General features: G+C 42.4%; 1 protein-coding gene across 4 annotated transcripts in view; it reads right to left on the minus strand.

The window, feature by feature from the left end:
- LOC137615478 (uncharacterized) overlaps nucleotides 1-26,742 on the minus strand; it is a 192,594-nt gene that overhangs the window by 54,843 nt on the left and 111,009 nt on the right. For all 4 annotated transcript variants that reach the window (XM_068345391.1, XM_068345387.1, XM_068345389.1 and 1 more), the window contains 4 exons: nucleotides 23,328-23,426; nucleotides 11,887-12,006; nucleotides 10,662-11,584; nucleotides 8,244-8,489 (listed from right to left, as the gene is read on the minus strand). In XM_068345391.1, the coding sequence (XP_068201492.1) occupies nucleotides 8,244-8,489; nucleotides 10,662-11,584; nucleotides 11,887-12,006; nucleotides 23,328-23,426 (1,388 nt within the window). The remainder of the gene's footprint in view (nucleotides 1-8,243; nucleotides 8,490-10,661; nucleotides 11,585-11,886; nucleotides 12,007-23,327; nucleotides 23,427-26,742) is intronic.

The raw sequence follows: 26,742 nt of genomic DNA on the forward strand, positions 1-26,742 counted from the left end.
TCCAGACAGCGATTTAATGACGACGCCCTGATTAGCCAGTTGTCAAAATAAAGGGAGGCTCTGAATCCTCAAAAAATGTAGAAAGCTTGCTACATTTTGCAAGGGCCTTGTAAAAACAAGAGGAGCAGGAATGAGGCCGAAGTACAGTGCTCGAAATTGGTACATTACTTTCCCGTCCACAAACCTCAGATGTTGTTGAAAGTTTGGATGAATCGGGATGTGGAAGTATGCATCCTGAAGGTCGAGAGAGACCATCCAGTCGCCTTCCCTTACTGCTGCCAAGACAGATTTGGTAGTCTTCATCGTGAAGTTTGTCTTGACAATGAACACATTGAGCGCACTTACATCTTAAGTACTCCTGCAGTGAACGTGGCTGCCAGATCATTGGAGCCATCCCTGATAGCCTTGTTCCTGCAGTGAACGTGGCTGCCAGATCATTGGAGCCATCCCTGATAGCCTTGTTCATGCATGACATAATTGTACAGCAATACATTGACAGCTGGAGAGACCTTCTTACTTAAGGCTCCCAGGGACCAATCCAACAAATAAAAACTTCAAACGCTCGAAAAAACTCCTAACAGGAGATGGTCTAGCTCTGAAGCCGACCATAAAATCTTGGAGCGTCTCATGGCTAGACGACGAGGAGAGTCCACAAGGCTTAAGAAGTCTCCCTGGGCAGAGGCAGGTACTCCCAAGCCGAGAACTTCTCCTCGAGCTTCTCCTGTGTCACACCAGATGCCCGAGCGAGAAGCTAATTAAGAAGGAGGAAAAGCAAAAGCAGACTTTCCTAAACTTCTCCTGGATTCCAACCAGTCTCCCAGTAAGAGCATGGCCCTCTTGGAAGAACAAGAGAGAACTGACTTCGTAAAAGTAGGAGTCGAAGAAAGTCATGCCAAGAGTAAACTTAGACGGCGGAGCAGCCGTTACAAAACGAATAGGACAAAATTTCACTAAAGAAATTCATAATTAAAATACAAGGGATTGTTGGACCACCCTAGGTTACTCCTCTTCTGAATGACTCCCCAAAGGTACATTAGTTGAAAGGGGGTCATCAACTTCTTCAGAAGGCACATCATCTGATAAATCTAAAGTCTTGCGAGGAGATTTATATTCAGAACGACGTGAAGGAAAAGCCTGACAGGCTACATCAACTTGTATATGAACAGAAGTTAAAGTTGGAGGGTCGATGTCACGTTGTGACCGCAGAGAATGTTATTCTACTACACATCGTGACAGAAGTAACTGACGTTCAAACGTCCCGTAGTAACAGCGGTGACTGCTGTTCGATGCTATATCGTGACTACGATGACTGACCCTCGACGTCACGTCATGCCTACGGTGTCTACCGCTCAACGTCACGTCGTGTCTGCGGTGTCTGCATCTCAACGTCACGCTGCGACTGCGGTGGCTGACGTTCAAAGCGATCAAAGTTACATCGAGATTTATGCTCCGCATCTCGCTTAACAGCAAAGCTGTCACTAGAGATAACGTCAGCGTGGCGTAACAAAGCTCGTCTAGAAGGTTGAAGACCCGAATCACGTATCCCAGAACCGTGACGTACAAAAAGCAAAGGATCCTTTCGCACAGGAACAGGATCGAAAGCTTCTATTGAAGAAGAAAGCTTTAACAGCATATCTTGCAAAACACTTAACTTCGGATCAACCTGTGACTGCGGTGGCTGACGTTCAAACGTCACGTAGTAAACAGCAGTGACTGCTGATCGATGCTATATCGAGACTACGGTGATTGACACTCGATGTCACGTTGTGTCTACGGTGTCTACCGCTCAACGTCACGTCGAGTCTGTGGCAGAAACGTCTGTACATGAACGTCATCGCTATGAACGGGACTCTTATTATGACTACAGCTAGGACGTTGAACTTGTTCTGAAGGAACTAATAAACGTTTCAACCGTCTCGTAACTTTACGCCCAGGCTTTTAAAGAGACGAATCATCGGAAGACGAGGAAAAACTTCGTCTCTCCTGTCTTATGGCAAGGACGTGCTTGCCGAGCAACGTCTGATACCTTTGAGGGAACGTCTGTTCGTTGGTTTACACTCCTCACTCCCTTAGGTCCTACGACATTCCTTCTCCCTGGTGCAGGGGAGCCTGAAAGAGGTCTCGGACTAGGCAAGTGACAAGCACGAACAAACGAACCCTCCGCAACACAGAACATGTTTTTTGCACTTACTTCACTGATAACGCATTTTTTAATAATTTCACATTAGACATGAATAAAACTGATTTCTACCTGAAGCACGCAATTCTCTCTTACATCAAAAGGTTAGAATTGCGAAATGAGTCGTATAATGTAAGCACATTAGTACAAAATGAAACACACATGCAAAAATCAATAAACATATACATATATATCGAATAAAACGGAAATATATAAAGTTAAAAAGATCAGTGACTGGGGAGGAGACTAAACACATGTTCACTAAGGACTACGTTTTCAATCTCTCACCGTACAGTGCCTTGGGACGAGAATAAAAACTAAAACGTTTTATCCTCTCTCCCCGTACAGAGACTTGGGACGAGAGTAAAAAACTGAATCGAGAACGTTACTCGCTCCCAAACTCCTTGTACAGAGACTTGGGACGAGAATAAAGATCGGATCGTTCTCTCTTTCTCTCTCTCTCTCTTGTCCCTCGCAAGAGAATGGCCACTCACCCTTCGTCAATAACAGGTTATTTGACTAAAGGAAAAAACTGAAAGGACTAAGAAATTGAAAATTAACAAGTTCCTTTAAATTAGTATCTAAAACACTTCAGTTTGAAAGAAGAATGAACAAAACGTCAAAATCGATTCACTCTTTCTGCAAAGTGAAACCGTGATTCTCTCTTTCTCTATCGTAACGATAGAGCGCAAACTGCGTAGCATAAATAAACCAAACGTTAGTTCATCTTTGAAAAAACAGCACGAAAACTATTCAAAGAATATATTTCTTAAAATATTTTCTAAAAAATATTCATCTCATCACTCTTACAGAGCAACTGTTTTAAACTAAACAAAAATAAAAGTTGAATGGGCTCAACGTTGTTTAACTTCGTTTTCCAAGTTAGGACCGCCTACAAAGAATAGGTAAAGGCCGCATATAAACAAAAACATAAAATTTATCTTGATGTTTAGTATAAATGGAAAGCTAATCGAAGAGGCCTAATAAAGGCGGGTGAGATATAAAATATAAAATATATAGAGGTAAATCTATAAATATCAACAATAATTTATAAAGTGATAAAATAATTACTAAAAGCCTTTAACACACTTCCGTACACTGAGGGAAGGGTCGGCCATTTTTTCTCTATGGAAAAACCAGAGATTAAAAAAAAAAGCAAGGGCAAAACACTTTTCCTCTCCTTTCAAAAGCATTTCTTTTGAAGATAGTATTGAATAATCCAACATGGCGAAAGCAATAAAACCAAAACCAAGTACTTCACCAATTCGGTCGAAAACTCGAGGTCATAAAGCGAGCGGAACCAACTTGTCGACAAGACCGACAGAGAAGAACTGGAGAAATCGACAAGTATATGCGGTATCTGGCCGATAGTCGGCGCTGGTGGTCACACCCGCAACCTTCACGGCGATCGCTCGCGAGTTTTTGGAATCTGTCGAGCCGTCGGAGACGTCAGCTATTATATATTCACCGGCTAAGTTTAATATTTAAAAAGGTCTGTTACAGGTCTGCCCCACAACATCCAGAGACTGACAGACTTGCGGGTTGAGAGACCATTCTGAGGGAAAAACAAGTCTCTTCCTGCTGAGCATGTTTGCCCCGATGTTTCTTGCCCTAGAACAAACCTCCTTTCTAGATCCAAGAAATCAGAACGAAGGCGTCCTTCATCTCGACACACGATTCGACTAGTGTCATCACGAAGTCCTAGATTCTCATGTTCAAAGTCATGCCTCATGCTAGAACTTCGACATCAAGCGTCCTGAAAGACGAGTCGCCGATCGTCCTGTAAGACGAGGCGCCGATAGTCCTGTAAGACGTGGTGCCAAAAGTCCTGTAAGACGTGGAGCCTGTAAGACGTGGAGCCAAGAGGTTAACAGAGCAAGACGCTGAACGTTCTAAAAGACAAGGTGCTGAGCGTCCTGGTGTCAGAAGACTCTTCTTGTTGACAGGAAGACCTAATTATTTGATAGGCTCAACGTTATCTAAAAATCCAGATACAGGGACGCTCTGATTTCTCCAGAGAGCAGTATTCCGCTACATAAAGCAAAAGTTACGTGAACATGAGAGGGGCGGAGCTGAGACCAAAACACACGCCCGAAACGGACCCATTCTACACCCGTTCTTCCTTGTAAACAAACCTCAGATAAAGTTTGATTGCATAGCCTGCCACTTAGACTCCTCTCTAGAACTGGGAGAGAGAATCGTTGTAGCTAAAAACTAAAGGAGGTTTCCCTATAAAAGGAAAAAGTAATCCTCCTTCAGAAGAAGTACTGACCAAAGGTCTGCTCCCCTCTTCTTCAAAGATTTTGATGTCTCCATGGAGAACTTTGACTTCTGAACGAAGGCGTAAAGAGCATTTACGTCCAGGACCGGACAAAAGACTCCCTCTCCCAAAAGAGAGACATTGAAGTTGCAAAGTCGGTTAGGTAGAAAAGTCTTATCGGAGTAACTAACAAAGGATGATTCACTAGGAAAAAGATTTCGCATCCATCCTAGTAAAAGCACGGACCAAAGGTCTGCTCCTCTCCTCTCCCAGGCTCGCCAGAAGTAGCAAAGTCTGGCTCCTACTGTTGTTAGTTATCAAAGGTTTCTGTTTTAAGAAACAAAAATTAATATATTCTTAAAGCTCCATTAATGACCACGTGAAAACTCAGAGGGTGGGGAACATGGAGCAACAGAACTTAGGATCCTCTCCTTCTGTTAACCTCAAACAATTCAACAGGAGAAAAGTGATCACTAAAGTCATCCTTGACAAAGATCTTATAAGACGTGGCGTCACCCTGAAAGGACAAGGTGGCGATCGTCCTATCATCCTGAAAGACGAGGCTGCCCTTGTCCCGAAAGACGAGGCTGCCCTCGTCCCGAAAGACGAGGCTGCCCTCGTCCCGAAAGACGAGGCTGCCCTCGTCCCGAAAGACGAGGCTGCCCTCGTCCCGAAAGACGAGGCTGCCCACGTCCCGAAAGACGAGGCTGCCCACGTCCCGAAAGACGAGGCTGCCCTCGTCCCGAAAGACGAGGCTGCCCTCGTCCCGAAAGACGAGGCTGCCCTCGTCCCGAAAGACGAGGCTGCCCTCGTCCCGAAAGACGAGGCTGCCCTCGCCCCTAAAGACGAGGCTGCCCTCGCCCCTAAAGACGAGGCTGCCCTCGCCCCGAAAGACGAGGCTGCCCTCGCCCCGAAAGACGAGGCTGCCCTCGCCCCGAAAGACGAGGCTGCCCTCGCCCCGAAAGACGAGGCTGCCCTCGCCCCGAAAGACGAGGCTGCCCTCGCCCCGAAAGACGAGGCTGCCCTCGCCCCGAAAGACGAGGCTGCCCTCGCCCCGAAAGACGAGGCTGCCCTCGCCCCGAAAGACGAGGCTGCCCTCGCTCCGAAAGACGAGGCTGCCCTGAAAGACGAGGCTGCACTCGCCCTGAAAGACGAGGCTGTATTCGTCCTGAAAGACGAGGCTGCATTCGTCCTGAGAGACGAGGCTGCATTCGCCCCGAAAGACAAGGCTGCATTCGTCCTGAAAGACGAGGCAGCATTCGCCCTGAAAGACGAAGCTGCATTAGTCCTGAAAGACGAGGCACCATTCGCCCTGAAAGACGAGGCTGCATTCGCCCTGAAAGACGAGGCTGCATTCGTCCTGAAAGACGAGGCAGCATTCACCCTGAAAGGCGAGGCTGCATTCGTCCTGAAAGACGAGGCAGCCTGAAAGACGAGGCAGCATTCGCCCCGAAAGACGAGGCTGCATTCGCCCTGAAAGACGAGGCTGCATTCGTCCTGACAGACGAGGCAGCATTCGCCCTGAAAGACGAGGCTGCATTAGTCCTGAAAGACGAGGCAGCATTCGTCCTGAAAGACGAGGCTGCATTCGCCCTGAAAGACGAGGCTGCATTAGTCCTGAAAGACGAGGCTGCATTCGTCCTGTCTTGAAAGACTTAGCGCCAAGCGTTAAGGCAAAATGATATTCATTATGCCGCTCGGCGCGTTCGGTTCCGACCAGAGGGTTCATAAGGCCAACTGGCGCTCTGGGACAAAAACCGAGTCAATGATGGTTTGTAAGCATTGATATTAGCAGCGAATATCTATGACAAAGTATTGCCATTAAAATCAAAAGTGATGCAATGCAAAACTCTAAAGCAGTGTAAGAATCTTAACGTTCAACGCTCTTTGCTTTCCCATGGCAAGGGCGAGCATTCTTGGGAACGTTAACAGGAACGCTCGCGAGGGCGTTTGCTCGTGAGCTAACGCCTCTCGTTTCCTTTCGCTGATCAACGTTCCTTTTCCCATGGGCCGGGGAGCTTGGAAGAGGTCTAAGGCTAGGAAAACAACGTCCCTGTGCTGAAAGAATCCAATGCCTAATTTAGCACTGAAAACTTGCACTATTAAACTCTTACACAAAAAACCATAATTAGTCCTGCCCGTTGTGAGAGAACTTATTCTCCTGCCACGGGCTTGAATGAGAAAGCAAAATCGTCTCTAGTACTTGCTATATAAACTGTAACAAAATATTTTTATAAAATATTAAACTGACATTTCCATAATAAAATAAACTTTCAAACATACTTACCCGGCGGTCACAAAAAGAAAAAACCACCGGGCAAGAGTTGAGATTAAAAATAGATGTTGAAGACACTCACCCGGTAGTTACATATAACCACCGGTAAAATTAAATGTCATAAATACCTACCCGGTAGTTACATACAAACGCCGGGAAAGTCATACGTTAAAGATTAAAATGAACAGAAAAAAGGGAAAACAAATGTAATCCACAATCAATTCAAAGGGTTTTCAAAAACAAGCGAGTTGTAATGATAAAAAGAACAGATATAACAATAACGTATCTATATATATAAATGTAAACAATAGGAACATATAAATGAAAATGCTACTAAAACTAGAATTCCCAGATAGTGTTGTTGTTGGAGAATAATAGCTAACACTTTAATTCCCATATCGAAAAGAACGCTACCAAGGCATGTTGGGACTGCACCGATAGTAACGAGTAACAGCGTAAATTAACCTTACGCTAATTCTATTCAATCTATGAAATTAGATCGATGATTTAAAGAACGAATACCAAATGGACAAATATTCCTTTAAAAATTTACATTAAAAGTAAAAAAACTTATATAAGTGGAATTCCTCCCATTCTTTGCATAAAACAAATACTGTAAAGAGAATTTGCAAGACATACATGAAGATTACGTCACACGACTGTGACGTCATAGAGTTGCCGGAACGTATTTCCGTCATCAGGATTAAAAACTTTGCACCTAAAATATAGTGCACAAACAAAACCTCTGCATACAAACTGTGAGGATCAACCGACACTTTCGGTAACCTCACCTTGCATACATCACTTGCACAAACACGAAAATTAAGTTATCACTCATGATAAACAAAGTAAATAATAATAATAAAACACGATTGCCAAAACCCTAAATCAGTGTACTTCACCAAACGAAGTCCAAAAAAGCGAAAAAGGGAAAATTATTCGAAAAACTCTCAATGGTGGACCGACGATGTTTTCGATCCAGCCGGCAGAGATGAACTGAAGTCTTGGACACGGGAATGATTCCTTGGACCACCCTGTGACGGGTGTTACCACCTACCTCCCAACCACCACAAGGCGGTTGCCTCGTTTTGAAAAATTCTGCCGATTTAGAGATATCAGCTATATATATATAACTGCCAGGTAAGTACTATTCATAAAAATGGTCCCCTTTATGTTTAGGGCCTACCTACAAATTCCAGAATTGCAAAATGCATCACATCAAAATATGCACTTGTAAAAACCATTATAACAGTATAACTATCAAGTAAGGCATCTTCAATCAAGATCCGATGTTTTTACATACAAACCCACTACTATAATACAATTTCCCACCTTTCAGTTTGATCAGCCCTTGAATCTCCATGGATCTCACCAACTGACTGCTGACAGCAACTTTCTTATTCATACACACAAGTGTCAAGGAAAATTTCCCAACGATGGAATAGGTTAAATTATGGGCAATAGGTTTGCATGAGAAAATAAATTTCATCTTCAAAAAGTAACATTTCAAACACAAGATCTTTACTAACTTGAACAGCTGATGATACAGGTCTTTATCTGTAAATTTTCCGATTGAAATACTTGGAAATTTCCAGCCTTTCTGATCAAGAGCAGTATCAAGGTTTTCATTGCTTTTCAATATCCTTGATATATCAGCTGCTAACACATATGGAGTACCATATAACATTAATATATGGAAGCTGTAAGAATCGGATGTCTTCACCAGCTCTACACTATGAAATGTGCGGTGCTCAGTCTCTTCTTCCTTTACATGGCTGCAAAAGAAATTAAACTAAACTAAAATTAAATAGTAAACAACTGGAATTACTTTTTCAAAATGTTATTTTGTGATTTACTAAATTCTTATAAAAATTATTCAAAAGGTATTTAGTATAAAAATGTAACCATCCAATCCACAGGTAAAAAGGCTTAAATCTTTATATAAATATGGGAACTGTCTGACTGATGCTTCATTTTACTACTACGGATTGCTGCAAGACTTTAATACATGTTTCACCATGACTAGTGCAGATATGATTCAAATTTGGGTTACAAAAGTATAATTTTCTAATAACGAAATTTATTCAATAAGGCCAGGTAGGCTAACTAACACTGTCCAAATAGCCTAAATAAAAGACAAAATCATGCCAAAACATTGAATTAGATGTCCAGAACACATAATGAGACTACAATTAGTATGAGGAACTAATTGAAAGTCAGACAAAACAAAGAGATCACGATGAAGCGACACCAAAATGGCCGCATACACACCTGTAAGGGAAAGTCAACAAAGCAGACGAGATAAAAACCAACAAGGTTATTAAATTAACGAGTGTCGCTACCTAGAAATTCTAAACAGACAAATATAATACTCAACTTGGGATCAGGGATCTCCAAAACGTCGGACATCTTCAAAAACACAAAACAACACAGAGCTATGAAAAACACGTCTGAACCTTCGCTGGTGTTAAGGAGGAATGAGGGAGGGAGCGTGGGGAGGGGTAGGGGTGAGGGGAGGATAGTCGTAGTAGAAGGCAGCAGTCGGGTGTAGATCGTCACCTCGTAGTTCCGGGGGATGTTGAAGAAGGAGAGGTCTAACTGGTGAGGGACCTATGGTCGTGGTTCTATCACGCCCCAGTTACTATACCGACACTCATTAGAGTGAGCGAGCTGGGTTTATTCCTGGCATTCCATGCATCTTTTTTTCTCTGGTATATTTAGCAATATTTACGCCTTAGAAATGGTGCTATAAGGAGCATTTCACGGAGCGACACAGGTTCCTCGCCCAGAAATAGGTTTTTCTTTCGTCAAAATCCCTTTTATCTTTTTATGCAAATCCACTATTTACAATATAGCCTGCTTTGAGTCAACAAAATCCTAAAAAAATGAGTCATCTTTAGAAAATATTAGGATATAGATGGAACCACTAACTATGCACTTTGTCATGCATTTTTATGTTTAGGATAAAAACTGAGCTTTTGCATATTTTTTAGCAAAATTGGCAAAGCAGCTCTCTCGTTGCACCAACTAAATGTAAAATCAATCACCCAGCTCTACCTTTCCTGAAACATCCAGTACTCTGCTTCAAACCTCATTTAAATGTGCAACTTTGTAGCATCAGCTGCTTGATTTTGCCTTTCCAGATCTCATCAGCCTCATAATGGTTCGTTCCATACAGTATTCTCACAATTAACATCAATTCATCCTTTTTCGCATATAGTAGTCACAAAGGCAGTGGGTATAGAAGAAGCAAAGTGACAACAAATACAAAGACCCAGAAAATTATGAATATGGTGCATAAATTAAGACCTACAGTAGATGAGAATTTAGCTAGAAAGTGCATAAGATAGTAGAGAACTCATTTGACCAGAAACTCAACAAGAGGAAAATCTGACTTTCATAAAATCAATGATGATGACATATAACATGCACTGAAAGGATTCTTTATAACCTAGACAAAATCCACAAAAGTAAATAGTTTTAACAATAATGAGTTCATTACAGTTTGACTTATTTTTTCAATAAGATAGGATCCATAACCATTACCATTATTTAGTGCTGATTAAAAAAATAAGCATCTCTTAATTTATTTGCTACCAAGCAAATGAAAAGATTGAGACTTTTATCTAAATATAGCCATGATAATGTAACAAATAAACTAGAAAAATAATTGTGTTGCCTTGAAGATATTTACATACAGTACTCTTCAAGATAGTGCAATACAGTACAAACATACTTTTAATAAGGAGCCAAATCCCACTGAAATTAGAGAAACTTTATATAACTTACCTACAAATATATCCAAAGTCTTGATTTTACATATAAACTTTGAAACTAATAATATTGCAATGAAGATATTTACATCCTCTTCACAAAAGTGCAGTATAACCATACTTGCAGCAGGGAAACAAATCCCACTCAAACTAAATAAACTTTTTAAAACTCACCTGCCAATATATCCAGATTCTTGTACAGAAGTTGGTACTTGGGAAGAACAAAGAGATGTAGGTACGAATCCCAAGTGTTCAAATCCTGGGGGTGGTGAAATATACTTTACACTGGTTGATTGAGGAGACAATACATTTACAGGGGCTGGTCCTGAACTACTTTTTGGAGTAACTCTAATCAACTCTTCATTTTTGCAGGGAATCAAGGATGTTCTATCAGGTAACCTTCCTCTCAATTCATGACTATTTATGGGAGAGGGAAAATCCATATCTTGTTGGTACATGTGCATTTCATCATGTTGCTTGTCACTCTTGATAAGACTCGAAGGAAGAACTTGTGTTGCAACAGGTTCATATTGTTTTACACTGTGATAAGGAAATGAACATGGCAGATGTAGCTGCTGAATTTCTTGACCTTTATCAAATATTTCCTTACGAAGGAGAGGATCACTAAATATTAAATCTGATTGAGTGAAGCTAGAAAAGTTACAATAAGATGCCAGGTCTACCCTTTCCAACTTAGGACAGTGTGACTCTTTCTGGTTACAGTTTATTCCGCTTTTATTGACAGGCACAAGTGTACCAAAAGGAGCATTGTTATCACACATCAAATTTCTAATACCACTCTCATCTACAACACTACCCGAGGGAAAGGGGTTCAAGGAATTATTAGATTCCTCCGGAGTGGCTACCTCACATTTAGGAAAGCGTACGGGCACTGTCTCTTGTGTTATGTTTTCTTTTCTTGGCTTCTGGTAACTAGATGTGTGGGGTTCACTCTGATCAGAAGACGATCTTTTAGACAGCATGTTTACACAATCTATGGGTCTGTTCGACTCTGCTAATCCTTCTACAATGAGGACATCAGCTATATTTATATCAGCCTTTTCACTAGTGTCCCACAACTCCATATAGACTTTTTCCTGGAAAAGCAAAAGTTTCAAGCTTAAACAAATTATCAGAAACTATTTTCTCCCACAGTAACAAAGTGGAAACAAATATTAACACCAATTTTTCTTTCAAGTTTACATAACTTCATACAGACCATGCATTTATATCAAAATCCAGTATGGTGTGCATAATCAATAAAAAAAAATTGTATCAATCACATTTAAGTGCCTAAAATACTCTGGCAAGAAATACGCAGGGTTCAAGATAATCTCCTTAAGACTACACTGTTAAACTGCCAGAATTTTGCTCTTACTAGATGTACACATAGACCAACCTTTAACATAGTGACCTTAGCAACAAGTCCCTTGTTTTTAACCATGTTCAAAAATCTCTTCGATGCTAGCTTAGGCCACAACTTTTTCCCATCAGGAGGAACAATTTCATCTAATGCTGCCTAAGTAAGAAAAGACAAGTTTTAATAAGGGTCTATCATGCAACATATTAAACATAGATCTACAAAATTAGTTAAGAAATTAATAACCTATAAACAGGTGTATTATCATCATTGTTCATGCTGTTTAATGATTATCTTATTGTCTTTCAACATTTAATATTATTATTACAATATCTTAGTTAAATATTTGATTTAAAGTACATCAATAATGTTCTTCGCTATGAAATAAAAATGGTAAGGGCAAGTAACTTGGCACTGTAAATCACTTTTTCAGGTAGTTTAGACATATCTCCTAAAAAGATTATGAGCCATGCCTCTTACTCATCAATTTTAAATTGTATTTATGCATATGAGACATAGGAGTTCATTTAGCACCCAAATATAACTGGGGGAGGCAATCCCAAAGTTGTACTATAGAGTAAAAGATGAGATATTGGACATTAAGATGGAAGAAAGTTAATGGGAACAGAGATACAGTATAGTTGAAGGCTAAAAAAAAAAAAGCAGCTAGGGCCTAAAAGGCTGCTGTAAAGGTCCTTGAATAAAATCCAAAGTACAACGTTTGAGATGTACTGACAGTACTTATCCCCTACAGGATTACTCATCAGTAGGAAAGATAACTCTAATAGCACCAAGGTCACAAGACCAGAAAGCTAAACTAGTTAGTTTAGCATCAAGGAAACAGGAATTACTCAAATTGCTGTCAAACACATAAGTAAATAGGGATGCCTTTTCCTTTGGACGGCGAGTGACTGAGTCATCTGGTAGAATAGGTCAACTTTGTATTATAATAGTTCATGATAGAACCAGAACATAACAGAAAGGAGGATACTAGTAAAAATTTAATCAGGAGGAATTTCACTAGGCTAGTGGATATTGGTCATGAAATAGAAAAAAAACTATTGTTAAAGTAATTTTCATTTCTTAAACAAATCTCAGTCCTTTCAAAAATAGATGTCTTCTGCTATTAGAAATTTTTTCTTAACAGATTGCTTGGTCACTTTGGTATTTATGCCCAAGCCAAAGGCAAGTGAGTATTTTAGAGTTGAGAAGGAGAATGATGGGATTGTAACAGTTTCCCTGATTCTATGCTAATATTTATGAATGTAATTTTTATGACTGCCCCCCCCAAAAAAAAAAAATCATCAAATGTATTTTCAAAATGCCTGTACCAAAATTATGGGTAGAAGTATTGAAATGAAAATTAGATGACTCATGGAAAGTGCTCTGCTGGAAAGTAGTTCCACCACCTTTAGAAGGAAGTCTTTTTCTAAATCAAGGATTAAAGAAGCAGGAATAACAAGCACTGTCCAGGAGAAAAATAAAAATCTCTTACTGGAGAGGCCTAAGTATTTGTGAGAGAGAGAGAGAGAGAGAGAGAGAGAGAGAGAGAGAGAGAGAGAGAGAGAGAGAGACCGTATTAGTTCGTATGAAGTACTATACACTTGACCCTCACCCACACACATTACGTTAAAGGTCTTAATACTGTACTAATAAAAATGTCTTAAAAAATAACAATGTTATTATTTCTATACACACCTGACATTCATATTACTTTCTTCTCAAAGATTGTTAAATAGTGACGTTCAACCTAACACCTAAAAATTTCCCATTTTCTTTCACTGTGAAAGCATTACCCCTTTAGTGGAGTATCAAGATCATACTGTGGTATATGGCAATAAAAACGGATTTTGAGCGAAGCGAAAAATCTATTTTTGGGTGGGATAGCCATGTTGTCCTAATGGAAGGTTCCTTCAGTAGCTTCCTAGGGTATATTTAACAACAGTGGATATTCCCAGAGAATTAAACTACAGTAAAGGTTATCACAGAATTCTAACTTCTGGTGCGAGTACCCTAAAGGTTTCCCTCTAGGATACCGTATATCAACAGGGGACGCATGTATTAACACGCCACATAGCTATCTGCCCCCCATATAGAGTTAACACTTTGATATGGAAAGGTGGCTGAGTAACTGAGGAGCCGTTCCAAAGTTACTCTCATCCGTGGCTACTTTTGGTACTCGAGACGTAAACAAACGGGCGCCATTGCTAAATGACGTCACGTCCGTCCTCATCCTGAGCTCAGCTTCTACCAATCTCCGCGATACAGTAGGTCAGGGAGGGGGCTGAAAGGCTGAACTAGAATAGACAGGAGGGTCCATCAGGACGACATGGCTATCTCACCCAAAAATAGATTTTTCGCTTCGCTCAAAATCCGTTTTTTGGGCTCAAGCCATGTTGTCCTGATGGAAGTGTACCAGAGAATTAATGTATCGTGGATTTTTTCCCCTTTAATCCAAGTGCCAAGGGCTTCGAACAGTATTATAGTACATGTCCTTACCAGAGATTCTATGATGAACTGGCTTCCTGCCTCCCTGGCAGAGAAATCCTGGTGGACAATAGGAACATCTCGAAGCGATCGTTGAAGAACTACTCACCCGGTGGAGAGATCATGCTGGTCTCGGAGACAAGACAAAGGTTAATATTCGAGTAGGAATATTATCAAGCATAAGTAAGTATATAACATAATTACTACTCACCTGGTGGAGAGATCATGCTGGTCTCGGAGACAGGACAAAGGTTAATATTCGAGTAGGAATATTATCAAGGCATAAGTGAGTATATAACATGATTACTTATATTATTCTTTTAAATCATCATTTAAGAGGTAAATGAAACTATATCAATCGTATATTTCTTACTAAGGAATAGGAGCGAAAGGAGACGCACATGGAAATAAAATAGACATTTTATCTTTAAGATTGCAGATCATTATGGAAGTAATTACAATAATGATTATAGAATTTATTTACAGCAATAAAGAATAATGTACATAGAAATGAAAGACGGTGATCTCGAGTCTGAAAAGAAAAGTTTGCTTTTTAGAAACACAAGTTCCCAGAGGAACGCCAGTCTTTTAAAATTCAAAGAAAAACACTCCATGCCCTAGGGCATGTGGCACTCATGTAAATTCTATGACATTTCACCTTAGTAAAGAACAGTCTATTAGAAACACGAAGTGTCCATTAAATCACTATGTATCACAATAGGGTCAACACAGGCACCGGTAGAGTCCCAAGTAACTCACTGTTCCATGCAGATTTAAGCAGCAGGTTTCATAACACTACCTGCAGCTACCACGAAATGTTTCACTTCGTGCACTTGTTTTGCGTAGTGCTTGAAGAAAACACGCGATGATTTCCAGCCTGTAAAGCTCTTGAGGCTTTCGAATCCATACTCTGGAAGAAATTCAGAGAAGAAGCGACTTTTCTAGGATCGTGACCTGCGGGTGTACTGTCAGGATCCGCTCTGCGGATGAAGTAGGTGATTTTCGCTCCTAGTTGTTTCAGTGACAGGTCGCTACCCGATGTTTCTCCTTTGAAGAGTTGTCCTCCACCGAAGTCTGAAGTTCTTCGAAGATAGACCTTAAGACTCTCCACTGGGCACAGAGAGACATCTTCCTTCAGGGGGCAGATTCTCCAAGGGCCCCATCTCTTGGTGGGTAGTTCATTCTTAGCGAGAAACGTCGGATCGGGGAAGAGGGTAAGATCTCCTGTCTCGGCGAACAGGATATGACCCTCTTCTCTTGATAATGCCACTATTTCACTGACTCGGGCTCCCGAGGCGAGAGCAAAAAGGAAGATAACTTTTTGAGTCAGGTCTTTCAGAGGGCACGAATTGTTGTCCAGGCTAGAAGCAAAATGGAGCACCTTGTCCAGGGACCAGGAGATAGGTTTTGGTGGAGGTGCTGGGCGTAGTCTAGCGCATGCCTTTGGCAGTTTATTGAAGATATCACTGGACAGATCAATCTGGAAGGCGTATAGGAGTATTCTAGTCAAGGCCGATTTACAAGTGGAAATCGTGTTGGCCGCTAAGCCTTGTCCATGAAGGTGAATGAAGAAGGACATGCAAAAATCAATGGTGATTTCCGTAGGATTTTTTGCCTTGACGAAGGAAACCCACTTTTTCCAGGAAGATTCGTACTGCCTTCTGGTAGACTCTGTCTTGTACTCCTCGAGGAAGTCTAAGCTTTTCTTCGAGATCCCAAACCTTTTCTTTGCGGCTAAGGAGAGAAAATCATGAGATGAAGGTCCCTGACTTTCAGTGATGAAGCGAAGACAGTCGACTTCTGTACTTGTTGAGAGAGGACTGGGCCCGGTAGAGGGATCAGCGTGGGCTGCAGCTCCAGGACCAGGGAATACCAATTGCTCCGGGGCCACTTGGGAGCCACTAGGGCCGCTGTCCCTTTGAAGGTTCTCAGTTTGGATAGGACCTTCAGCAGAAGGTTGGGAGGAGGGAACAGGTATATCTTGGACCATCTGTTCCAATCCAGGGACATGGCGTCCACCGCTTCTGCCTTGGGGTCCTTGTAGGGGGCCACATATCGAGGAAGTTGATTGTTGTCGCTCGTCGCGAAGAGATCGATATGAAGTTCCAGGACTTGGTGAGAGATGAAGGAGAATGCTCTTGCGTCTAGAGACCATTCCGACTCTATTGGGCTTGTCCTTGATAGAGCGTCCGCCGTCACGTTGCGGAATCCTTGTAGGTGAACTGCAGACAGCTGCCATTTCTTCCTTTCTGCCAAACGAAAGATCGAGAGAAGCACCTGATTTATCTGGGGCGATCTTGAGCCCTGACGATTAAGACATCTGACTACCACCGAGTTGTCCAGAGTCAGACGGATGTGGATCGAGGGAGGCGGGGAGAGTTTCTTCAGGGTGAGAAGAACCGCCATGGCCTCCAAGATGTTGATGTGAAACGTCTTGAATAGGGGAGACCATGTTCCTTGAACCTGCTATTGGTGGGAGTGACCTCCCAACCCTCCAGTGAAGCGTCCGTGTGGATGTTGATCAATGGAGGCGGGTGTTGAAGAGGGATGGACCTTTTCAGGGCCTTTGCTTCGGACCACAGCTTTAAAAGTAAGCGAAGTCTGTTTGGAAGCCGTCTCTTGAGGTCTCTTCGAGCGATGGATGCGAATCGTCTCCAGACTCCCGCGGCATCCTTTAGCTGTGCGGGAAGCATTGGGCTTGTCACAGAGGCGAACTGTAGAGAGCCGAGAACTTGTTCCTGTTGTTGTCTTGAGATCCGTTTGGATTTTAAAAGCCTTCTGACAGACCCTCCTATTTCCTCCCTTTTCTTCTGTGGAATGGAAAGGCGGTGTGACTGAAGGTCCCAATGGATTCCCAACCATTGGAATTTCTGAGCTGGAGAGAGGCGAGATTTTTCTGCGTTTATCTTGAAGCCCAGATGCTCTAGGAACTGGGTGACTTTGTTGCAGGCTCTCAGACAACCTTCGGGCGATGTCGACCAGACTAGCCAGTCGTCTAGGTAGGCCATCACTTGGACGCCCTGAAGACGTAGCTGTTGGACGATTGCGTCTGCCAGTTTGGTGAAGATCCGTGGAGCCACGTTGAGCCTGAAGGGCATGGCCCTGAAGGTGTAACTTTTCCTTTGGAGTAGAAATCCTAGGTAGGAGGAAGCGTAGTGATTCATTGGAATGTGCCAGTAGGCATCCGCCAGGTCTATGGAGACCGTGTAGGCCCTGTGAGGCAGAAGGGTCCTTATTTGTTGCAGAGTCAGCATCTTGAATTTGTTGATTGCTATGAACTTGTTGAGAGGGGACAAGTCTAGAATGACTCTGAGTTTGTCTGAGTCTTTCTTGGGAACACAAAAGTGTCTCCCTTGGAACCTGGTTGACTTTACCCTCCTGATCACCTTCTTGTTCAAGAGTTCCAGGACATATTCTTCCAGGAGGGGGGTTGACTGATGGAAGAATTGCTGGAAGGCTGGGGGTGGTTGAGTCCAGCTCTAGCCCAGTCCTTTCTTGACGATGCTGTGTGCCCAAAGATCGAAGGTCCAACGATCCTGGAATTGGCGGAGTCTTCCTCCCACAGGAAGCACTTCATTGCTTCTGGTGTCCCGAGGGTTTGCCACCTCGGCCGCTAGCTCCCCTTCCTCCTCTGCCTCTGGAGGGATGGCGAGAAGGATCTCTGCTGGAGCCTCTGCCTGAGCCCCTACCTCTGGGACGAAAAGTAGTTGAGTGTTGGTCATAGGCAGGGGTGAAGACAGGTGACTGCGACACCACCAGCTGGGGGACCAATTGAAAGGTCTGTTGTGGCTGCGTAGCCACTTGGGGAGTAGCGGGGCCCGGAAACTGTCGTCTAGGTTGACGTTGCTGGGGTCTGGGTTTTGAGGATTTCCTCTTAGGCTGAGGGCCATCGTCCTGAGAGGACTTCCTCTTTCGGGACATGCCCCCCTTATGGAGAAGGTTCCTGATCTCCGTAGCAGCTTTGTCCACTATCTCTTTCACCAAGGTAGACGGGAAGAGATGTTTACCCCCAGATATTGGAGGAAATCAGTCTCCGGGGTTCGTGTTTCACCGTTGCACTGGCGAATACGAATTCCCTACAGGCTCTGCGAGCCCTAGCGAAACTGTATAGATCCTTGGTCACAGTCGCCAGGTGCGACTTAGCAAGGACCATGTAAAAGTTCGGGACTCTGGTGTCCCCGGCCATGAGTTCTAGCTGTACCTGATGGGACAGCGAAGCGGCAAGTCTCTCCTTCGTATCCTGTTCCCTACGAAGGAGATGATCGTTCTGTCGTGGGAGGTCCTTGTTGAATTGATGACCAGCCACATCAGGTTCTAGCTTTCCTACCGTGAAGGTCTACTGGACGTCTTTCCAGTACCTATCATCGGGAGGAAGAGTAAGGGAGAAGGGTCTGCACTACTCCAGTGCAGGGCAAGGCTTCCCTTCCTCCACAGCCTTCATGACCGCTTGGAAGGCCTTTTCAATGAAGGGGAAAGTCGCAGTAGCTGGAGCAACAAAGGTTGGATGCTTCTTGCTAGCACTGGCATCTTGGAGTTTGTGAAACCCCAACTCTTCACTGCCTGAGCTAGCATAGCTTGGGCCTTCGCGAGATCAAACACTATCACTTCCTTTAGTTCGGTCTCTTCTTTTGAGGCTGGTTCAGACCTGAGCCGGACGTAACGGTTCGAATAAGCCTCGAAGTTCGGGAAGAACTCCACTTCTTCCAACCGAATAGAGCCAACCCTTTCACTAATGTAGATTTTGCCAGTAGTGATTGGCATATGCTTGGCGTATCTCCAAGGGTTAGCTTCCGAGCAGGTGGGGAGGTCCTTAACCGAAATCTTATTCGGTTGTTTGAAGCCGACAAGAGTCGTCCGGAATTGTTCCTGGGTCTCACGCAGCTTCTTGTCCATGAGGGCTTCAAGCATTTTGAAGACCTCCTGAGTGGCCGATGGAAGAGGGTCCGGGGTGGCAGAAGTCGAAGGAACAGGTTCCTCGGACGGCACTGGAGTTGCTGGGGGAGCTGGAGCGACCTCGTTCTCCGAGTCGGGGTATTCCACCTGATCTTCCTAATAGTCGAGCTCCTCGCCCATGAGGTTCTTCTCCGTCTCTTCAGACACCTCCGACATACGTTCCAGTTGTCGGAATCAAGATGGCCCTCACGCATGGACTGTGCCATGACGATGTCGGGTTCCACCACTATTTGGACGGTGGGAATTTGTTCTCGAGGGACCACCGAGTCCTTGGATGCTTTTGGAAAAAGCAAAGCCCTCAAGTCTTCATTGGGAAGATACGGTCCAGTGACGTTCTTTTGGAAGCCACGCACCCATTTGCGTAGCTTCTCTCTAGCGATGTCCCTTACCTCTGTGGTAGGAGGATCGTTGAACGCCTCGTCAAGAAGACTCTTGCAGACTGAACAGTTCTGCGGGTCCCAGAATTTAAGGTCGCCTTTCTTGGCGCCGCAGGGGGCGTGGGTCCGGCATGCCTTGTGCCCGTAGAAGTCCAGGCGCTTAACTCCACAGAAGTTGCTTTCGCACTTCATATACTCCTCCTGTAAAAGAAAGAGATCATGAGTACATGGAAGGCATAAGAATGACTTACATTACTCTAGAATTAAGAATAACTTCATCTATAATAGCATATTAATGTTCAAGATTGATGAGCAGGAAAGGAAGTAGATAGACACATACTTGTGAATCCCGCCCAGCCGGTTACCGTAACCTTATCCGTAGACAATTCCTTTGGACCCGAGGGTCTCAAATGAGGGAAATCCGTATGGATGAGTCAAGCTAGGCTTCTTAAAAAGGAATTGTCCGCAGAGTGTACAAGGATCTGAGACCACTCAGAGCCTTGGGGGAGAGGGGAAAATAGGATAAACCCCTTAGTAAAATGTAGGTTCCGGCAATCGACTGCACTGAGATGCACAGAATATGCTGGAAATGTTGTAATGTGCAATCAAACAGCATAGCCACTATATTAGTTGGTATAACAATACCTATATGGAGGTGGCCAGGCTATTTGGCAGCATCATATTGACTGCCGGCATGTTGCCGGCAGCCAGGGAAGGGGTACATGTCCCTTAGAGTCTCATGAGGGGGCGCCGGCAGACCGACGGCCGGTCCTGCAGGGTGGAAAACATCAAGGAAGACACACTGAGCAACCGAGATGGACAATACCACATTGGCGACCGCCGGCACAGTGGCGGATCGCCAGCAGAGGCGGCGGGCTCCGGCAGCCGGAAGCTGACGGCATGGTGAACCTTAGTTCAATTCATAAGATATATAAATATATAAAGGGTGGATACCTAGATTGCCGGCAATCAATGCCGGCATGTGGGCGGCAGACTCCGAAAGTCGGCCGGCTGTCGCTAGGTAAATATAAGGGGACGTCGGCGGTATGCCGACGGAAGGCGGAAGCCTTCGGCACTCGGTAGGCTGACGTCTTAGGGGGGAGGTATCTTATGAATAGAGGTCACCTGAGGTAGTGGCGGTTATCGCCGGCAGAGGAGACGGCAAGGGACCGGCACCAAGATAGAGAGAGAAAAAGGTAAGGAGGGATGGGGGGGGTATTATCCTATAGCCCTCCGGCATCCCCCCGGAGAGAGTGCACTCATGATAGGAGTAGGTACTCCTAACATCCGGCGGCAGTGGGCCAGCAGACGGCCGGGAGCCTGAGGTAACCCAAGGGAGGGATAGAGAGCATTCAAAGAGGGGGAATCCTCCGCCGGCAACCACCCTTATAGAACGCTATGAAGGGTCTGTGTACCAGAGCGGCCAGCTCAGCAAAAGAACAAGGCTAGCCCTACCACTCCACCCAAGGAAGGAGTTGTAGGACCAAGGACAGGGGTGTGTAGGCAGGCCTACACCAAAGGGATAGAGTGGGGAGGGAGAAGTAGGGGTCTTTCTTAAATGGGTAGACTGTATGAGAGTGGCCACCAAGGCAAGGGAGAACGCTCCCTAACCTAGGATAGGTAGCCCAGATCAGGTACAGTACTAATGTACTGTCCCAAACTATAATAAGGCAGAGTCTGCCCCATAGCTTAACCTAGATTAGGAGGACCAACTCCTAGGCCAGGAAAGTCTGAAAGACACATCGCTAGTTGCAGGGAGGAAGGGTTAACCCAACCAAGTGCAACTGGGGAAAGGCAGAGCCCTTCCTATGTCTCAGACGCGACCCTAAGGGGGGTTCATTCCCTTAGGGTAGGCTGAGAAGCGATAAATACTCTGGGTGTAGACAAGATTTTCCTTATAGAGAAGGGAAAGCAAGGCTACCCAGAGGGAATTACCCGTAGGCAAGGGGAATAGGGAGCATACAAGGGTTCCTACATTAGGTTAGGAGGGGGTTGGTACACAAACCAACTCAGTCGAATGTATGGTCCCCGAAGGCGAAAACACTTACATCACAGTAACTAGTATGTTTAATAATGCCAAAATCTTCATAACTTAACTTAGGAACACTAATATATCAAGCATGAAAAAGGAGCACTAGGCTGTCAAGCCTAGGGGCTAAGCTAGCGATCTAGTATGGGTCGAACAGCGACCGTAGTCTAATGAGCGCTAAAACACGATATAATGATTTCCTAGCTATGAAGACTAAATAACTAATAATATAAATCAGTTAAAGGACTGGAGAAGGCTGTTCTGGCTAACTAAATAAGGCATGTAACTTGAACAGCGACGCTGTCGTGGCGCGTCCGGTATCGGCACAGCTCCGCCACAAAACACGATATTTTAAGAAAAATAGAAGTTACTTTACGGCCAGAGCTTATTTAAACAATACTAGGACCTGGTACTCAACTTTCCAGAAGAAGGCGAGGCTTAAGGCTGCGACATTACGGCGATGTAAGCAGATAAAAGTGTCACTTGGGAAAAATCCGACTTAGCGTAGAAGCTACAGGCGAAAGGATGAGGACGGACGTGACGTCATTTAGCAATGGCGCCCGTTTGTTTACGTCTCGAGTACCAAAAGTAGCCAAGGATGAGAGTAACTTTGGAACGGCTCCTCAGTTACTCAGCCACCTTTCCATATCGAAGTGTTAACTCTATATGGGGTGCATATAGCTATGTGACGTGTTAATACATGCGTCCCCTGTTGATATACGATATCCTAGAGGGAAACCTTTAGTATACTCGAACCCGAAGTTAGAATTCTGTGATAACCTTTAGTTTAATTCTCTGGGAATATCCACTGTAGTTAAATATACCCTAGGAAGCTACTGAAGGAACCTTCCATCAGGACGACATGGCTTGAGCCCAAAAAGCTCTTGTGTAACCTATGACTGTTACTTTTTCAATCCCAAAGCCAAACTCTTTTAACAGCCTCACAGCATTATTAGTCAGGGGGAAGATGGGGAGCATAATATGAATGCCAGAAGTCAGGAAATAACAAATTTCATCATAAAAATTCCCTTCATTCCTATGAACCTCCCCCGGCATTCATATTGCTGAACCCCTATACTGAAAGTTTAAGATTACAAGGAAACTACATAGAAGAATCACCAAACCAGATCTAATTTTCCCTCATTATTATGACTGCATAATCAATTCTGCAAAAGTGATTTGTTACAATATTTACTCTTTTTGAGATTCAAATATTAATATTATTAATTTATTAATAAGCTAGCTCAATTAAAACTACTGAAAATATCATCCTTTTGAGAAATACAAAATGATTAGTCCACTTATATGAAAATCAGATGAAAATTAGAAAATTTTTTCTTATTTCTTTTGTAACATTTGTAGTTTTTCTCATCAGCACCAACTGCAATAAACAGTACCCTACTATACTCATTTCTTTATGTGGTTTAAAGCTATAAAATTAAAAAAATTTCAGGCATTTTTTAAAAAACTGACACTTACACAACTCTCCTCTAGCTAAGCTTATATATTCTTGGGTAGCACAAAACTTTTAAAAAAATAAAACTTTACAATGGAACCCATGAACAATGCCCATACACAACTGTATATATTTCACAATTAGTCTTTGAACACAAAAAAAGAACCTCCCATCTAACCTTGATTGCTTGAGCAGGTAATGTGAAGAACTTTTCATGAAGCTGTCGAAGATCTGAATAGTCGCATGTGAAAACTGTGCCATAATCTACAAGGAAAAGCTGTAAAAAAATATAATTAAAATACAGATAATTAATATCATCATAAGTAGTTTTCTGTATTATGGCAAGTATTTGACAGTCCTTACCACAAATAATCCCCAAACCTGTTCTATCAAATTTCATGCACATTACCTTTCCTACAATCAGCCTTGAATATAAGTATTGTACGTAATTCTTTTCCTTGAGACCTTAATCTTATATTCCTCTTATTATTATTATTACTTGCTAAGCTACAACCTTAGTTGGAAAAGCAGGATGCTATATGCCCAGGGGCTCCAACACGGAAAATACCCCAGTGAGGAAAGGAAAAAGGGAAAAATAAAATATTTTAAGAAGAATACAAGATTAAAATAAATATCTCCTATATAAACTATAAACACTTTAACAAAACAAGAGGAAGAGAATTAGATAGAATAGTATGCCAGAGTGTACCCTCAAGCAAGAGAACTCTAACCCAAGACATTGGAAGACCATGGTAAAGAGGCTATGGCACTACCCAAGACTAGAGAACAATGGTTTGATTTTGGAGTGCCCTTCTCCTAGAAGAACTGCTTACCCTAGCTAAAGAATATCTTCTACCCTTAGTAAGAGGAAAGTGACCACTGAACAATTACAGTACAGTAACCCCTTGAGTGAAGAAGAATTCTTTGGTAATCTCAGTGTTGTCAGGTGTATGAGGACAGAGGAGAATATGTAAAGAATAGGCTAGAATATTCAGTGTATGTGTAAGCAAAGGGAAAATGAACCATAACCAGAGAGAAGGATCTAATGTAGTACTGTCTGGCCAGTCAAAAGATGCCATAACTCTCAAGTGGTAGTATCTCAATGGGCAGCTGGTGCTCTGGCCAACCTACTACCTATTATATTCAAATATCTATGTCTGTCATAGAGCTCTATGACAATGTCCACAAAATGTCATAACTGTAGTCCCCATATTCTTAACTACAGTACAAGTTCAATTGAGATTTTATCAATTTTATATTCTCATATTGGATCATAGTCATAAACCCATGGCTATACCATTTTAAGAGTCCTAACCAGACTGTTTTATCAAACAGCTCACATACATTATCACTATATCTCCCAAGAAAACTATTGCTATCAGACTTATGTAAAATATCTCCTATCATTAACAGTCCTGCCTTGAGCAGCACACTGGAGATAATAAGAAAGGTACTTTGCAGTATTCTTCAGCCACAGCTCAACTGCCTACATCAGCTTATCCATTACATTGGGTCTTTTCCCACCTATTATTATCACTAGCCAAGCTACAACCCTGGATAAAAAAAATAATGCAGCCAAGCTACAATGCCAGTTGAAAATACAGAATGCTAACTGCCCAACAGGGAAAGTACCTCAGTTAGAAAGGAAATCATAGAATAGCAAATAAGCCATGTATAAATAATGAATAAAAAATATGAAATATTTTCAGAAAAGTAACAACCAGTGATGGCTCAGGTATAAGCACTGTGGAACTGCAACAACCCCTATCATTTTTCCTTGATTATAGGTAAAACTCAACACCATTATTTTTTCATTAATTCTTTCTTTATACTTGCACAATATACTGCATACTACTTAAGCTTAATGTTAGTAGTCATCCATCAATATATGAAAAAATATAAGTCCTTTAATGGAACTGAGCACTTTACAGTTCCAGTGGCGAGGTTTTTGGCGGTCATGTGCACGCACAAATATGAAGTTACATGCGAGGATGTGGGGAGAGAGAGCACTGTTGCTCCCGCAGTTCAGTTCCTACCTTGGTGCACTGATGAAAGTAGTGATTGACAGAGAAACCCCTGAAAGTGAACTAAAAGTATTCGACTGAAGGTCTGATATTCATGAATACTGCAACTTGAATTAATCTAGGAAAACAATCTAGTGATGTTCTTAATGGAATTAAAAACTGATAAAAATCTTCTTGACGATTCCTACGACTACATTAGAAGGAGAATGCTGCTTTTGCAACACTGGAAAGAATAAAAATCTTTTCTAAAAAGCATTATCAATTTTGAAAGACTAAATGCATTTGCAGTGCTTTCAATGTAGAAAAGTTTCCTGTTCTCATCCAGATCAAGAAGAATATTTTCTATCTTTTTGAACAAATTAAAACAAGAATATATTTATTTTCAAATAGAGAGACCATGCTTGAACTAGGACAATTCAAGTCATACTACATAGAAAATGTCTGTTTTTATTTTTTTAAGATTTTATCAAGTTTATGAATAGTTTCTGAACCATTTTTCTTTCCTTTTACACAACATTAAAACAAAGGATAAAAATATTCTGGAGCAGCACCTCCACTCATTGTAGCCACGAGGCGCCACTGGTAACAATGTTAAAATAGATCAGCCGTATTGTTGTTGTTGTTGTTGTTGTTGTTGTTACTTGCTAAGCTACAACCCTAGTTGGAAAAGCAGGATGCTATAAGCACAAGGGCTCCAACAAGGAAAATAACCCATTGCAGAAAAGAGAAAAAAAGGAAATAAATCAACTACAAGAGAAGTAATTAAAAGTTAAAATAACATACTTTAAGAAAAATGACAATATTAAAATCATCTTTTTATATATAAATTATAAATGTAAAAAAACAGGAGGATGAGAAATAAGATAGAATAGGGTGTCTGAATGTACCATCAAGCAACAGAACTCTACTCCAAGGCAGAAGACGACCATGGTACAGAGACTATGGCACTATCGAAGACTAGAGAACGATAGTTTGATTTTGGGGTGTACTTCTAGAATAGCTTCTTACCAAAGCCAAGGGTCTCTCTTTTACCCTTACAAAGAGGGAAGTAGCCACTGAACAATTACACTGCAATACTTAACCCCTTGAGAGAAAAGTTTAGTAATCTCAGTGTTGTCAGGTGTATGACGACAGAGAATATGTAAAGAATAGGCTAGACTATTCGGTGTAAGTGTAGGCAAAGGAAAAACTGAGCCATTAACAGAGAGAAGGATCTAACATCGTACTGTCTGGTCAGTCAAAGGACCCAATTACTCTCCAGTGGTAGTATCTCAACGGGTGGCTGGTGCCCTGGCCAACTTACTACCTACAAACTATAAAATAAGACTTATGTTGACCTATTCAACAGAAAATTATTTACAAAAAGTTTAAACTTCTGACGTTTCACTGATTTAATTGACTAATTAGGAAGATCATTCCACAATTTGGTCACACCCGTAATTTGAGAAAAAATTTGTTCTAATCTGACAGATAAAACAAAAGTTTAGAAATATGACAATGAGATTATATTTATAATAAACTGCTTTAAAAATACCACAGAGTCCCATTTCTAGGTTCTTTTGGATATTA

This window comes from Palaemon carinicauda, chromosome 21 (genome assembly GCF_036898095.1).
Source record: "Palaemon carinicauda isolate YSFRI2023 chromosome 21, ASM3689809v2, whole genome shotgun sequence".
NCBI lineage: Eukaryota > Metazoa > Arthropoda > Malacostraca > Decapoda > Palaemonidae > Palaemon > Palaemon carinicauda.